The sequence below is a fragment of the Rhinolophus sinicus genome, chromosome 14, assembly GCF_057876585.1.
Source record: "Rhinolophus sinicus isolate RSI-liver-muscle chromosome 14, RSI-T2T, whole genome shotgun sequence".
NCBI lineage: Eukaryota > Metazoa > Chordata > Mammalia > Chiroptera > Rhinolophidae > Rhinolophus > Rhinolophus sinicus.
The window spans coordinates 2,185,782-2,200,076 of NC_142514.1; the positions used below are offsets into that span (position 1 = coordinate 2,185,782).

The 14,295-nt window shown below is 53.0% G+C and overlaps 1 protein-coding gene across 3 annotated transcripts in view; it reads right to left on the reverse strand.

Annotated features, from left to right (window-relative positions):
- Positions 1-14,295, reverse strand: part of CEP104 (centrosomal protein 104) — a 38,167-nt gene that overhangs the window by 19,556 nt on the left and 4,316 nt on the right. The window contains exons 1-11 of one of the 3 annotated variants that reach the window (XM_088790062.1): positions 13,998-14,016; positions 11,780-11,909; positions 8,918-9,091; positions 8,109-8,247; positions 7,668-7,730; positions 7,326-7,402; positions 4,613-4,781; positions 4,020-4,175; positions 2,967-3,191; positions 924-1,121; positions 210-377 (exon numbers count right to left, since the gene is read on the reverse strand). In XM_088790062.1, the coding sequence (XP_088646188.1) occupies positions 210-377; positions 924-1,121; positions 2,967-3,191; positions 4,020-4,175; positions 4,613-4,781; positions 7,326-7,402; positions 7,668-7,730; positions 8,109-8,247; positions 8,918-9,057 (1,335 nt within the window). In that variant the 5' untranslated portion in view covers positions 9,058-9,091; positions 11,780-11,909; positions 13,998-14,016. Of the gene's footprint in view, positions 1-209; positions 378-923; positions 1,122-2,966; positions 3,192-4,019; positions 4,176-4,612; positions 4,782-7,325; positions 7,403-7,667; positions 7,731-8,108; positions 8,248-8,917; positions 9,092-11,779; positions 11,910-13,997; positions 14,125-14,295 lie in introns of those variants that run through there. The other 2 variants (XM_074334209.2, XM_074334208.2) reach the window with 2 other exon arrangements.

Genomic DNA, 14,295 nt, shown 5'->3' on the forward strand with positions numbered 1-14,295 from the left:
GTTTGAGACCAGAGAGAATGACCAGGCAGAGACAGATTCCAGACCGCTCACTGACTGCATTTCTGGAACCTTAATTCCTAGGGACACCGCTGTGCGAGTTAACGACGATGCCGGTCACCAGGTGACCTCTCGCACTACTGTGACCTCCTGGGGATGGTCATGGCATGGCGCTGCAGACGCAGGGACCACTGAGGGGTGGCAGGGCTCACCGGCGCCACGATGTCTCTGATGGCTCTTCTGATGAGGAAGATGGATGCTCTCAGGGCGCTCCTCAGGTCCTCCTTTGGGGTTCCCACAGGCGTCTCCACCAGCCGGTTATACAGGGCGAGCAGCGCGTCCTCCCGGTATGACCACGTCTTGGAATAGGCCCCCGCGACCTGCCGCAGACCGCAGTGCTGTGACACCTCGGCCACCCCCAGCACTGTGCAACTGCAGCCTTTGTTTCAATGAAGAAACATCTTTTCTAACAACAGGAATAACCTCTACGGAATAAATATGTGTATTTAGAGAAACAATTTTGCTAATATGGAAAATTTCAGACTATGTTAAAATACGGAAAGTGTTAAAAGCTCCACCAAGAGAAATATTTTAAAGCTGGGAGCATAGTGAAAAATCCACTGGGCGCATCTCAATAAGGAGACACTTTCATCTTTTGTTTTGCCATCATTTTCCCTGGAATTAGCTGGTGTTCACAGTAGGGAGCTGATTTTCACTTCTAGCTCTGTGGATACCAGGAAGAAGCAATCTTAAATGAACACTTATTCACAAAATCTTAAATTCTAGCTTAAGTTTCTGCTGTTTCATACAGTCAGTAATTAGTAATCATCGGAAGGCTTTTCAACGGGTTCATGAGGACAAAGGGAAGTGAACCACGTCACACACGTCAGTCCCCCCGCCCCCCCACGCACACATGTTGTTTTTACCAAGGCTTCTCCCAGCGCATCCACAGCAGAGCTGGCTTCTCTCAAGGCTTTCTCTGTGAGGCGCTCCGGCTCGCCTGCAGTGGCCCCTCTGGGAGCCTCGCTCATGTCCCTGTCACCATCTTCTGGCTCCACAGCCACCGCCCCGGGCTGCTTGTGGACGGCGGGAAGAGGCCGCTCGTCGTAGGGCAGGGACTGCAGCTGCAGGGGGAGAGGAAGGGCGGCTGGCTGCAGCGCCTGTGCGGACCCCCCCGCCACACACGGTGTCTACACCACAGGCTTACTGCTCTGGACTTACCTGGTCTCAACACTGCTATTTTGCTAAATACCACCCAGTATCATCAGATTAATTTATACAACAATGGGATGTAATTGGAAAAAATCAGGTCAGCGTTTCATGAGGGTTTCTATTTCTTTTTAAACTTACGATAGCTCTGATAAAAAAGTGACGCACATGCTGCCCCACTGATGACTCACCACTAGCAATTTCAGTTCAACTGACAAGTAGACGACTCAAGGAAAGCTATTACATTTTCTTCCGACAAGTCTTCTGATATTTTCTTAGTCTATGGTTTAGAAATGTGTCCCCCGATTTTAAACACGTCCATTACCCGCGGCCTTGCACATGAAACAGGCAGCCAAAGCTAAAGACCTGAAATTTCCTTGCTCTGCAGAGGTGGCGGTCTGCCCGTCCGTCCACTCCTTCAGCTCACGCTGACTGCGCCCCACAGGGAGCAGTGGGCAGGAGGGAACCCACCCGCCCTCATGGCTGACAATCTCATGGGGGACAGATCCACAAACAAGTAAGTATGCAGCAGACTTTGGGGAAATTAAGTGACAACAAAGAGTGCCTCCTGAGTCATTTTCTGAGGCAGGTGTCATTTTGACACTGAATAAACTATTTACTCACACTAATACTTATGGAGACAAATTGAGATATTAATTGCATGCATCTCAAGTGTGAGATTGCTTCTCATTTTCCATAATTTGCTCATAGTTGTAAAACAAAACACACTGAGATGATAAAAAAGGAGAAACTCGAGTATTTAAGATGAAATATTAAATATAACTTCCAACAATTAAGTTGTGACACGGTCCTACCGGTGGGAATGACAGTGCCACTCAGACAGGTGTGCTGGGGGAGCCAGAGGGACAAGTGCCATGAAGGTCGCTGTGACAGCAGTGGTCCTTCCAGCTTTCCCAAGCCCCTGGCGGCAGCACACACTTGCCTGTGTTCACCTGGTATCCTGCTGTCACTGGCAACGTGGCCACGCGTGTCAGCAGAGGCTCCAACGAATGAGATCCTACCAAGCCCATCGGCACATTGCCCTCCTTTGCTCCTGTCGCTTCAGAGACTGGCATGTGACTGAGGATCTAATCAGGGTTAACTTGGGGACTCTTGCTTAGAACGGGCCTTGCTCTCCCCTCAGATGGTACAGTGTAGACTGAGGCTGAGGGCCACGTGACAGCTGCCTGCCCGAGGGTGACTCGGAATCACAGAAAACAGACTGGAAAGATAAGAAGAAAGCAGGCTTCTGATGACACTGTGAGGCTACCGAATCAAAGCGACCCTGAGACCCACATGATCTTCTAAGTGTCTCGTTACGAAAGCCAATAAAGCCCCAGATGGAACCAGGTCTCCTGTTACTTGCAACGCGGAAAGTCCTAACAGGTGGAGTAGCTACACCGACTTGTGGTGAGGTTCTACTGAGGTTAGCTCACATTAGCCTCTTTAGGAATACTTTCTCATTTACTTCCGGATACAACCCTTTAAGCAGAGGTCTGTACATTTTTACAGGGAGAGAAGCAGAGGCTCAGAAGGATGCCATGTATCCAAGGCCACTGGCTGATGGGGGCGGCAGCAGGTGGGGACCTGGCGTGTGTGCCTGCAGACAGGGCCCCCAGGGGTGTGACTGCGTGCCGGCCACTTAGGTCACCGTGGCGCCTGTGTACCCGACCACCCCCCAGCAGGACAGCAGCGAGTCCACCGAGCCTCACACAGACCTGCCGGACAAACCGCACACAGTCTGAAACTGAGTCACCTACGTGGGTCTTGAGATGAGGGTGAGTGGCGGGCAGTGACTGGTCCACAGGGGGCTGCTGAGAAGTGTCCAGGGAATGCGACGAGAGCTTGTCCTGAAGGAGAGGTTCTGCAAACCGGTTCTCTGTCACTCCTTCTTCCTGCGGCGGTGGTGAGAGCGTGGCGGGTTGGTGGCGAGGGCTGCCAGGAGGGACAAGGGGCTGGAGGGGCAAACCAAGAGGCCTTCGCACCTAGGGAAAAAGGGACATTTCGCTCCCAGTGCCACTGCCACACCAGGTCCCTCCCCCGCACTCCCCAGCGAGGAAGCCTTTAGGATGGCAGAGTGACAGTCTCCACTCGAGTTGGCCCACAGTCACGTCACATCCCTGCAGCTGTCTCTGCATGGCTACTGTGTGGACTACACAAGTGACACACACACCGAGAAACTAGTGTGACAATGAGCATTCGCCTGTGGGTCACCACAGCATGGAGGCACAGCCATGCGGACAGGCCAGTGGAGAAGCAGGTGTGGTACCTGGGCTGGACCCAGGGATTGCGGTAGAGACCTAGCACTGTTGTGCCCTCTGTCTGCAAAAGCAGGTCATCCTGTGTCACCGTAACTGCATGTGGTGCAAGTGCTTTAGATAGGTCACCTCACGTCCCGCTCACCATTTTTACCCCCCTGGGCAATGTGACAGGGAAACTGAGGCACACAGTGGCTATGGAGTTGGCTAGATGGCGGAGCCGGGAACTGGACCCGGCAGAGCAGCAGCAGAGAGTACACCCCAGCCACTCCTGGCTTGAACCCAGGCCTCGGTTTCCTCATCTGTAACATGGGCGCAGACCACCTGCCTGGGTGCGTCTGAAGACCACAGGCCGAGCGCTGCCCACGAAATGCCTTGTCAACCAGCCGAAGGCCCTGGGCTTATCCTCTCAGCAGATGAGCTCCCCGGGGCACCTCATTTTCACAAAGAAGGACCCGGTGAGAGTGGCAGGTGGAGCGGTTCCCCTTTCTCCCCCCACAGCAGCCCAGGGCCAAGGTGAGCGGACGTCAGCCAGCCGGGCCCCTGCGCACCCACCAGCGTGGCGTCCAGCAGGCCGTGCAGCTGCAGCCGCGCGTAGGCCCGGCCACGGTAGCGCTCCATCTGCTGCTTCTTCTCCTTGGCCAGGTCGTAATCCTCCTTCTCCACCGCGCAGCGCTTCTCCACCTCGAACCGCCCCAGCCGCTCGCCCACCTGCAGCGCACAGAGCAGCTCACCTCAGGGAAAGACAACGGTGAACCTGCTGTCAGGCGGCAGCGGCGCTGACCAGCCGTGTCTGGGGGGAGCGGGACGGGGACGGCAGAGCAGGCGCCAGGAGGGCCGTGCTCGTGCCGACCTCACGCTGCCCGTCGCTGCCCCATGAGCTCACGGCAGGTTTGAAACATCTCTGATGTTTTCCTACCACTTCTGATGGCAGCAGGCGCCGGGGTGACGCCTGAAGGCAGGTCTGAGGAGGGAGGCGCAGGCACGCCTCCTCCCAGGTGAGCAGCGGCTCAGGGCCACGGCTGCTTGGCTGAGCTCCTGGAGCCGCAGCAAATCCCTCAGCTGGCAGTCAGTCCCTGCTCCTTCCACGCACGTTAGTGTAGAAGCTGCCCCGGAGCGGAGGAGGACGGTTGCCCCAGACGCGGTACCTTCTGTAAGTCAGCGATGGCTTGTTTCAGCTTCTTGGCGTAGTCGTAGCGTTCCTTCTGCACAGCGTCACGTTTTCTTTCATCCAACTTGCGTATGATCTGTGCCACTTCTGGGTCTTGGTACATATCGAAAGCTAAGTCATCCAGTGGAGAAATGTAGTCAGACTTCCTAGAGGAAAGAAATGAACATTTCAGAGCCAGTTTCCATCTGTGTGGAGCAGCAGTGGTCAGGGGCCTGTGGCTCTGGGTGAAGATGCGGTTGGGAGGGCAGCGCCCATGCCCGGTCTGGGGCGTCTCGGCCTGAGGAAGCTGCTGGGCTGTAGGTGCCCAGCTCCTCGCCTGAGCGGGTCTTTCGCTCCACGGCTCATGCTCCGGGCCCTTATTTAATGGCACTTTGGGGGAGACTGCGCCTCTGTGCTCACCTCCCCACGACCATTCACAGTGCAGACTGTGCCGGCTCTGTCCCAGGCACAGCGGACGTGACGTGCATGTGGATTGTTTGTAGAGGGGGGGACCAAACCCCAAACCAGTAGTGGGCCCAGGTGGGCCCGGGGGGTTCGGCCCCCACATTCATACCAGCACTGCGGTCATGGTGACGGACAGTAAGGCTGGACTAGCAGGGTTTCCCAGCCAGTGACACACCGTCACGTCCTGCAGGGAATCAGAACCCCCTCCCGGGAATAAGGGATCCTTTTAGTTACCGGAACAGCACATTTCTGTTTAAGTATCACCTCTAGTCTTTCAATTTCTAAGCAGGCCCCAGCTTCTTCTGGGTCTATCAGTCAGAATGATAACGCCAGTCTAACTACTCGGCAAGATGCTCAGAGAGGACAGGTTTCAACGTCTCCCCATCTGCTTGATCAGCTGCAGGAAATAAGCCCTTCGTAGCTTTGACTTGGGTATGTTCATGCCCAGGTCAATTTTAATTAAAGTGTTATTTGTCATACGAAAATTTTAATTAAAATGTCATTGGTTGGTAAATTTGTATAATAATAAATTCAAACAAGACAGGGGACTGTGTCACCTTTCCCAATGACCAAGTCCCCTCTCTCGGCTCCGCACATCCCCTCTCCCTGAATTTAGACAGTTTGCTCACAGCAGCGGCACCAGGCGAGGGGGACAGTGCCAGTTCATCTCAGTGATGACTGAACAGTGACACGTTCGACTGTGTCTACAGGATCATTCGGTTCTTTTTAACGAAACGGATTATACTGTTAAATCTAAGTCGCTTTGCCCTGAAGTCCTAGAGATGAACACAAAGACTTCATCTCATTATGAAAATCCTAAAAGAAAAATGATATCGTAAGCTATCCGAGTCAGGACTCCAGGCGACCAGTGCGTCACGCCAGCAGGCCTCGCTCCACGTTCCGCAGGCCGCACCTGCGGAACCCACAGACCTCACGTCTGGCTCCCTGTGGCCCTCGCACAGCCTTTCCGCAGACCTCCCTCTACCTCCCGAAACCCTGAAGCCCATCAGTGGGTTTGGCCGGGTGCTGTCAGTGGGGATGCTGTCGGGCTGAGAGTATTTCCGCTTCAGGGCCTCCCCAAAGTGTTTCTAACCCCACCTGGGAGGTAAGGAAGGTCCTGTTATTCTCCAGCAGGCCTGGATGGAAGGGTCTGGGCAGAGACTGAGGAGCTTGGGTCGGGGAGTAAGAAGCTTTTTATCATTAGTTTTGATGATGGCCTCTGGTCCGCCTCTCTCAGGCTGAGGGGTTCTCATGAAGACCAGGCCTGCAGGGGCCGGGGGCAGGGGGACCTCTGCAAGTAGCCAGGCTCACTGTCCACTGGTACACATACTCGGGGAGCCCATGACTCCTGAGTGACCACACAAAGAATCTGTTCCGTATTTTGTGCAAACACAAGAGCCCACTTGAGTACGAATTACTCCGTGTCACAGCTTTGTCTGAAGCAAAAGTGGAATTACAACAGAAGCTGTGGACAAATTCCAACCTTCTGTGAAAATCGAAGTGTTTACCTTTCCTTTATGGGAAGCTGCTGTCAGAGAAGGGGGGCTGGGCATCATCTTGAGCTCCCCTCCTTTGCAAGCACCGTTAGGGGGGTCCCCTTGCTTTAACAACAACATGCAGGCTCCAGGTGCTGAAGGCGCTCTCCGTTGCACGGACGTGCCCCGGGAGCAGAGGGCGAAAGGGACGTGCAAACAGGACTCCCTAGCTTGCTCTCCACGCTGACCTACCACAGGTCCTTACGCTGCTGAGACCAGAGGCAGCCATGCCAACAGGTACATAAAGTTGGTGATGCGATGGAGGTGGAGAGGGATCCGTAAAAACTGTACCCGTAAAACTGCCATCATACGGAGTCTCTCTCCCTACCTTAAAGAACAGAGTTTTCAAGCAGACATAAGATGAAGTCTCCAGTAACTGATAATTTGGGTCAGTTAACACCTTTCATTTTTGCCTGTGAATTTGCCTGTGCCAATAAAATATCAAGGGATGGCTCTTTCTTCCAAATGCATTTTAGGAACCTTCTAGCAATACCTGATCGTACAGGAAATGAAGATATGCTAAATAAAACAGCGACCTTAATCTTTAAGTGTGTTTACGGCAATCTCCTCAGGGGCTGACCTCTCAGCAGTGGCTGACCTTGTTCTCAGCTGCGCTCAGAGGCCCTCGGACTGGGCAGCCTCCAGAGAGACGCCCATTTCCCAATTCTCGGGACAGGCCCGGGTTTCCTGCCTTCGGGGCAGGACTCTTACCCAGTACAAGTGCCTTCCAGGGCCGGGTCCTCTGTGTTGTGCCCCAGGTAATGATCGACCAGCTTCTCTCTAGACGCCTTGGGAGCGAGAAGTCCTGCTTAGTATTTCAGAGAAGAAACAGCACAACAGCTTAACTGAGAGATGGTTTGCTACAGAGACATCAGCAAGCGTCAATAATTCTTGGCTTTTGGAGGGAAAGTAACACCTCGAGTACCAGAAAATTTAAGTTATTCAGTCAATTTCATAAAGATTTTTAAGATGGCACTTTCTGTGACAAAAATAAGTGCTCCCCTCCTGCCGAAATAAATTCTCTTCTTCAGGAATGAAACTTGCCACACTTACAATATTGCTTTCATCGCCGAGATCTGCAGGGTCTCCAATGATATTTATGGCAACCAAAGCAACCTAAGAAAGAGTTACATTGATGTAAATTACGTATAAAATGTTGGCAACAATCTAACGTCTTTATAACAAACTGTCGGCCCATATTATCAAATGGGATGACGCACATCGAAGTGCGTTCGTTGTAAAACATCATGATCGTATACAGAATTGTCAATAATGGTTATTAGAAACTCTATGTTAATATTCTAATGCTGAACCGAGTGGCTATTTTAATGTTTACTCCCCGCATGCTCCCAGGGTGCCCGGCTGCGCAGCCAGCGGCTCCCTCCAGCAGAGCTTAACGTTCCTCCAGAAAAGATGCCATTTTGAAAAGACCCAGGACGAAGTCACCCTACCAAGGCTGGGGAGTCGTCCAAGGGGAAGGCGTGTGAGTCTTACCTGATTATATACATTGTATTTGTTGGCGTGATTTTCGTGAAAAATCAGTTTAAGAAACTGACCGACTGCGTCCACATAAACCGATTTCAGCTCCCGGGCTTTGCAGCCCGTCATTTCATTGTCACAGAGAGAGACATAGCTGGAAGAAAGAGCAGAGTTCAAGCATCGTGTTGATACGGAAACGCGCAGGCCCGTCAAATAGCCCCTCGGCGCCCCCTGAACTCACTAGGTTTGAAGGAACGTTACGTCTAGAATTAAAAAAAACCTAGGAAAAGAGCCTGAAGTCAAGTTCTATTAGTATTCTCAAGTTCAGCATCTGACAAGTGGGGCTGAAAACTCTGGGTAAAAATGATAACACAGCTTGTTAACATGTATGAGGCGGGGCTGGCCCGGTGGCTCAGGTGTTTGGAGCGCCGCGCTCCTATGCTGAGGTTGACGGTTCCACGGGCCTGCCGCGGGCTGCCGTGGGCTGCCGTGGGCTTCCATGAGTGGCCGGTGGCCAGCTGCTATGAGCGACCAGCAACCGACTGCCTCAGAGGCTCCTAACACCAGCAGGGGCCAGGGAGCTGTGTCCTACACAACTAGACTGAAACAACGGCTTGAAGCAGAGTGTGTGTGTGGGGTGATGTGGGAAAAGGGGGAAAAAACAAAACAAAACAATATGTATGAGGCGGGTGTTAAGAAATTGCATAATCTTGACCCAAATACAAGTATGTAACATAAGCCCAAGGGGAAGGAGCAGCTCATTAGTTTTTAACGGCTTTGGGTCAGGCTGAAAGTCGTCAGTAGGACTTTAAAATTTCCCTTACCCAAGTCTTCGAAACCGCTCTGCTTGATACGGTGAGAAATACTCGGGCAGGCTCTCACTGATGTAGAACTCCACCCGGCTGGAGATCATGTACTGGTGAGCAAGTAACTGCAGCTTTCTTATCCGACATCTCTCCACCATCTGGAGGACAATTTCCTGAGGAAACTGGCAGAATCTGAAACAAACACATTTGGTTTTTCCGCATGATCAGCGCGGAGGGTTTCTCGATGCTCGTACCCACTCTTGCACGTAACACACGCTTGCCCAACACCTGCAAAGCTGACAGTCCCCAGGTGCTGATGACATGAGGGAACGATGACGCTACTCCTGCCCTCTGCAGACTTCATGGTCGGACCTGAAGCTCAGAGTCAGGACTCCATTTGACCGGCCTGCCACCCAATGAGAATCACTTTAGGCAGCTAGGAAATGGTCTGCAATGAAACCTGAAGTTTATCACAAGATGAACACAATCTTAAGAGACTGTGTGAGGACGCACGACAGAGCCACAGGACTTCCCACTGGAACCGAAACATTTCAGAGAACCACAGGCTACAGACTCCTGAGTTCTGAGTTAACAGCGACGGCCAGTATGTAATGAGTGCCTCCCCTGTGTGCTCTGCCGTCTGGGGGAGGAGGCCATGACCGTCCATATTGGAGCTTCTAATTGTCCTGGAAGTGACACAGCACATGAACACGGTAAATGAAAAGAGGCAGAGACCCCAGTGTCAGCACAGACCTCACACTGTAGCGCACGTAGTGGCTACTACGTAGGAGTGGTGCGCACTGGGTTCAGATACAGCGGCACCAAGGGCGTCTGGAGCAGGGGATGCACCGAGGGACAGCCCTGTCCCCACCAGTGTCACCGCACTCAGTGAGCTCAGTGACACTTTTGCACTCCTGCCCACTGGCCACACCCGGCCCTGCACTCACGTGTCTCCCACACCCCTCTCCCCCCGCGGCCCACACTGCACCGAGCACACGTGGGCAATCAGGGTCTGTCTATGATTCTCCCACCAGGGAGCAGCACCCATCGGGTGCCCCACTCCCAGACTCGCCAGCTAAACGGCACCAAAGCCAGGCGGCCGCCAGCATCGGATCTGCCCGGCCCTTCTCTCCACAGACCATTCCCATCAGTACACAAACATACTCTAGGAACCCCAGGTTCAGAAAAGCCTCCTGTGACCCTGTGCCCTCCTCAGCCAACGTCACCTCATGCAGCTGTCTGCAGTCACCACGCAGCTTGTTCACGCCCCCCTCCTCACACCCCACCAGGGCGGCTTCTGCTCCCCCTTCCACAGGTCAGCCCCGTGACGGCCCCTCTGACCTCGCTCAGCCCACACGCCCGCCGCTCGTCCCCCGGCCAGGCTTGAATGTGCTCCGGGCGGGGCTGCAGGCTCCCTTCCCTCTAAACTCGCCATGGGGAGCCTCTCAGCCTATGGCTTTAAAAGCCTTCTGCTTATCAAGGAACCCCAACTAACCGTCACCCTGAATGCCATCTTGTAATCCAGTTGGTGACGTGCCTTTTCCACAGACACCTGCAAGACCTCAGACGAGACACAGACAAGCCCTGACCCAGCTCCCCACATCCTGCCACAGCCAGTCTCCTCCTCCGCCAGCTTTCCCCACCTCAGTGTGGCACCGGCACCCACCCAGTGGCCCACGCCAACCGGTAAGCTTCTCATAGGATGACGGGGTCTCCTGCTGGGCTCACCGCTGGGTAATAAGCGCCTGGCATCACACCAGGGTGGTGAGCACCTCCCGCCAGTGGGCACAACAAAAGGAGGAAAGAAGACAGAAAGGCACAGTCCGAATGGATGTGGTCTGTGGTCCCCCTTACCCGCGGGGGACACGTCCCAAGACCCCAGGGGTGTGTGAACCGCGGAGGGTACCAGACCCCGTCATGTACTAGCTTTTCCTGTGCCGACATACCTACGATGGAGTTTAGTTTACAGATGAGCCCAGTCGGAGACGAACAACAGGCCTAGTGATAAAGTAGAACAGCGACAGCGACCTGCTGGGTAGACCTAGTGCCTGTGGTCGGTCACCGTTCAGGGTCCCTTGCTGAAGTCCTCGCAGAGGCGCCACACTTTCTGGGAAGCACGTTGCGTCACTCGAAACACGTTTCCCGGCCGTCACCCACCACCAGTTCAAGGCCTTTTCCCTCCTAACTAGCTCCCCTCGCGCACTGTGGCCGGAACTTTTGCGGCCTGAGGGGCGACAGCAGAACCGGCACCGATTTCTTTTTCCTTCTTCACAGTTTCACAGATAGAAGGTCCTTCCTCACCGTAGGTCTCAGCGACCTCAGCATATGATACTTTTCTTTTCTTATTAAGGCGAGAGCTTTCGCCTCTTTACTTCCAGGAAGCATTTCACAGCTTCTCTCTGTCACACCCGACTGCCAGCACCCCCTCTCCTGCGCTTTGGGGCCCATATTAAGGGAGGTAGGGTGACGTGGACACAGCACTGGGATAGTGTGACAGTCTGTCTGATCACCCAGACGGTTACTAAGTGACTAACGGGCGGGCAGCGTGTACAGCGTGGAGACGTGGGACGAAGGGGATTCACGTCCTAGGCGGGATAAAGCGAGAAGGAGCGAGACTTCATCACACTCCTAGAAAGGCGTGATCTGAAACTTATGAATGATTTATTTCTGTAATTTTCCATGAATATTTTCAGACCGTGGTTGACTGCAGTAACTGAGACCCTGGAAGGTGACAGGTGGTCGCCGAGAAGGGGGCGACTGTATGTTTAGTTCTGAGGGACGTAACAGGACGACTGGGACAGTGTGTGATGAGAAAGCGGGGCTCGTGACCACGGATCTGATTGGAGTTACTCTAGGGACACATCGCCTGGTATTCCTAACCTGAATTTCCAAAAATGCCAAGGTGGTGGACAGGAGGGCAGCTCGGGAACACTGGAAACCAGGCACCGGCTGACGACTCCTCTTCTGCCTCACGCCCGACAGGCGCTGCTGCAGACATTGCAGATGGGCGCTGTTTTGAGGCAGAGCGTGTATGACTGGTGGGGAGACCACTCTAGACACAAGAATACTTCGTAATCTCTGATGGGAAAAAACCCTCCAAAACTGTTTAAAGAGAACTAAGACAACTGACACAATTTCGAATTTGCACTTTTAAAACTCCAAAAACGGGTCTACGATTTAGCTACTCAAATGTAGCTTATAGAGATTATAGATGAATCAAAAACATCCTTTGAGTTGATTATAAAATGAAACCTCCATCTAAAAATGCTAGGACGCACTGATCTTTTCAAGACAAGTTGACAGCTCTAGATTTCTTTTTGAATAAAAATTCCGCGATAAAAAGTTCACGCCACGCCTGAGGCTCTAGCTGTTGCCGTCACTTTCAGCCGTCTTGAAGAAGCATCTCGCCTTCTGAAGATTTCAGGCTCCTTAGATTCGAGGTGGTGGAAGGGCACCGGAGGGATATTCCCGCTGCCCAGGCGAGGCCCTGCCCCTACTCCCCTCTCCATCAGAGCCCCTGCACGCCCTCCTAACCGGGGTAACAGCTCCATCCTCTCTTTGGGAACTTGGTCTGAGGGCCTTCTGCTCGGCCTTCCTGCGAGATGTCTGACCTCAGGGAACAATGTGTTACAGTCAGGAGACCTCCAGCCAGACCTTGCATGACCGTATGTCTCCTTTCCTGTGGTGTAGCCTGCAAGCTTACTATGAAAACGAGGATCGCTTATGCCCTGAAATACACTGTCCCATGTCAGTGCACAAAGAATCATGTTAGTTATTTTCACACATATGATCAGCAAGGGAACCTGCGCATAGATTTAAGTACCTTTAATCCATATAAACACCGACCAAATGAAATGAACGTGAAGGGGCTCTGCTGAAGGGAAATGCAGGGGTGGGAAGGGAAGTGCATTTGCATAAAAGTGTGGGCCCAGCTCACTCCAGGCCCCCTGGCCCGGAGAGAGGCAGGACAGCACTGAGGTGAGTCTGGGGGTGCACACAGGCGTGCCGGCTGCCTGACATGGCCCTCCTCCCACTCTTCCAGCCTGCCGACCTGGTAAGGCTGCTGTGGCTGGGCTGGCGAGCGGCTGAGCCGGCTCAGTGCTGGGACGCTCACTCGCTCTTAGATAAAACCCTCGTCCCCCAGTATCGGTTGGTTTCATCAGCAATAAAGGGGCTATCTGTCCCCATCTGCATTACTCCTCACTTCTCAGTGTGTCCAGGGAATGGGGGTCTGTCTGGTCTGTGGGCCCCCTCAAGAACTCCAAAAGGAAATACATTTTAATTTTAAATGCGATTTGTGTTCAACTTTTCAGCAATAAAAGCAAATAAAAATGAATCACGAGTATATGACAGAGTTTAGAATATCATACACATTTACACGTGTATGAGTTAAGAGTAAACAGTACCTTCCACTTAGACCTGGAAAACAGGTCACGAGGGGCAGGGACACCGAGGAGGTGGCATGGCCAGCCTCCAACGACTGCAGGCCCTCGGGCTGGCTACTCAACAATTACGACTCTACCTTTGCTGAGGAAGGAAGACCGCTCAGGAAAGACTTCAGTGTTCAGAGAAATACTAACGGTGTTACACTTCTCATGCAATGAACGTTTTTAAAGGTGTGCAAATATTTGAGACAAATTTGAAAGAGACTTTCTTGGTTGGAGCTTCGTGTTACCTAAAAGCAGTTTGATGCAACAGCTTAGCACAGGTGCACAGCCGGGAAAGTAAGAACCCTGAACCGCAAACGTCTGCACAGAACGCAGACGACAGCGTGAGTGAGGCCGGCGGGCGGTCGGGGAGCACGGTGCGGGGGTGGGGGTGACTATCTCCCCTCTCCTCCTTTGTATTTGCACATTTCTTAAGTGAGCACGGGTTAATGTTATGAGGGGGGAAAGGTCCAACAACTCTTCTTTAAAAACACAAGCAGAAGGGAAAAATATCCATCACGTAACCAGACAGACGGCAACGCAGCACCGCCTGACAATCCCATGGTTCTGACATCTGAGTTGTAACAGAAGCAGAAGCTAGAACGAGAGGGGCCCTTGCTTAGGAACCTGTGCCGCCCCCGCCCCCGCCGCCAGCCCCTTGTCCAGCCCACCTCGGGGACCTCCACCCGCTGACGGTCGGTGCGTGGATCATTAGCTCCCGGGCACTGAAGCCGTCTTCGTGTCCGGACGAGCTGACGACGACGAATCCGATCTTGTGGGGCATTCTGTGCACGGGGGCTGTTGATAAGAGCAGGACATGTGCTTTAAAATAGAGGAATTACTGACATATTATGACAATGTTATCACATTGACAGTTAGCTCGTGCTTTGCTAACACACAGTCGCTCAGTGTCTTTAGAATTTCCCCATCACTTCGAAAGATTCCAGTCTTTTGTTGAGTGCTTTTTAC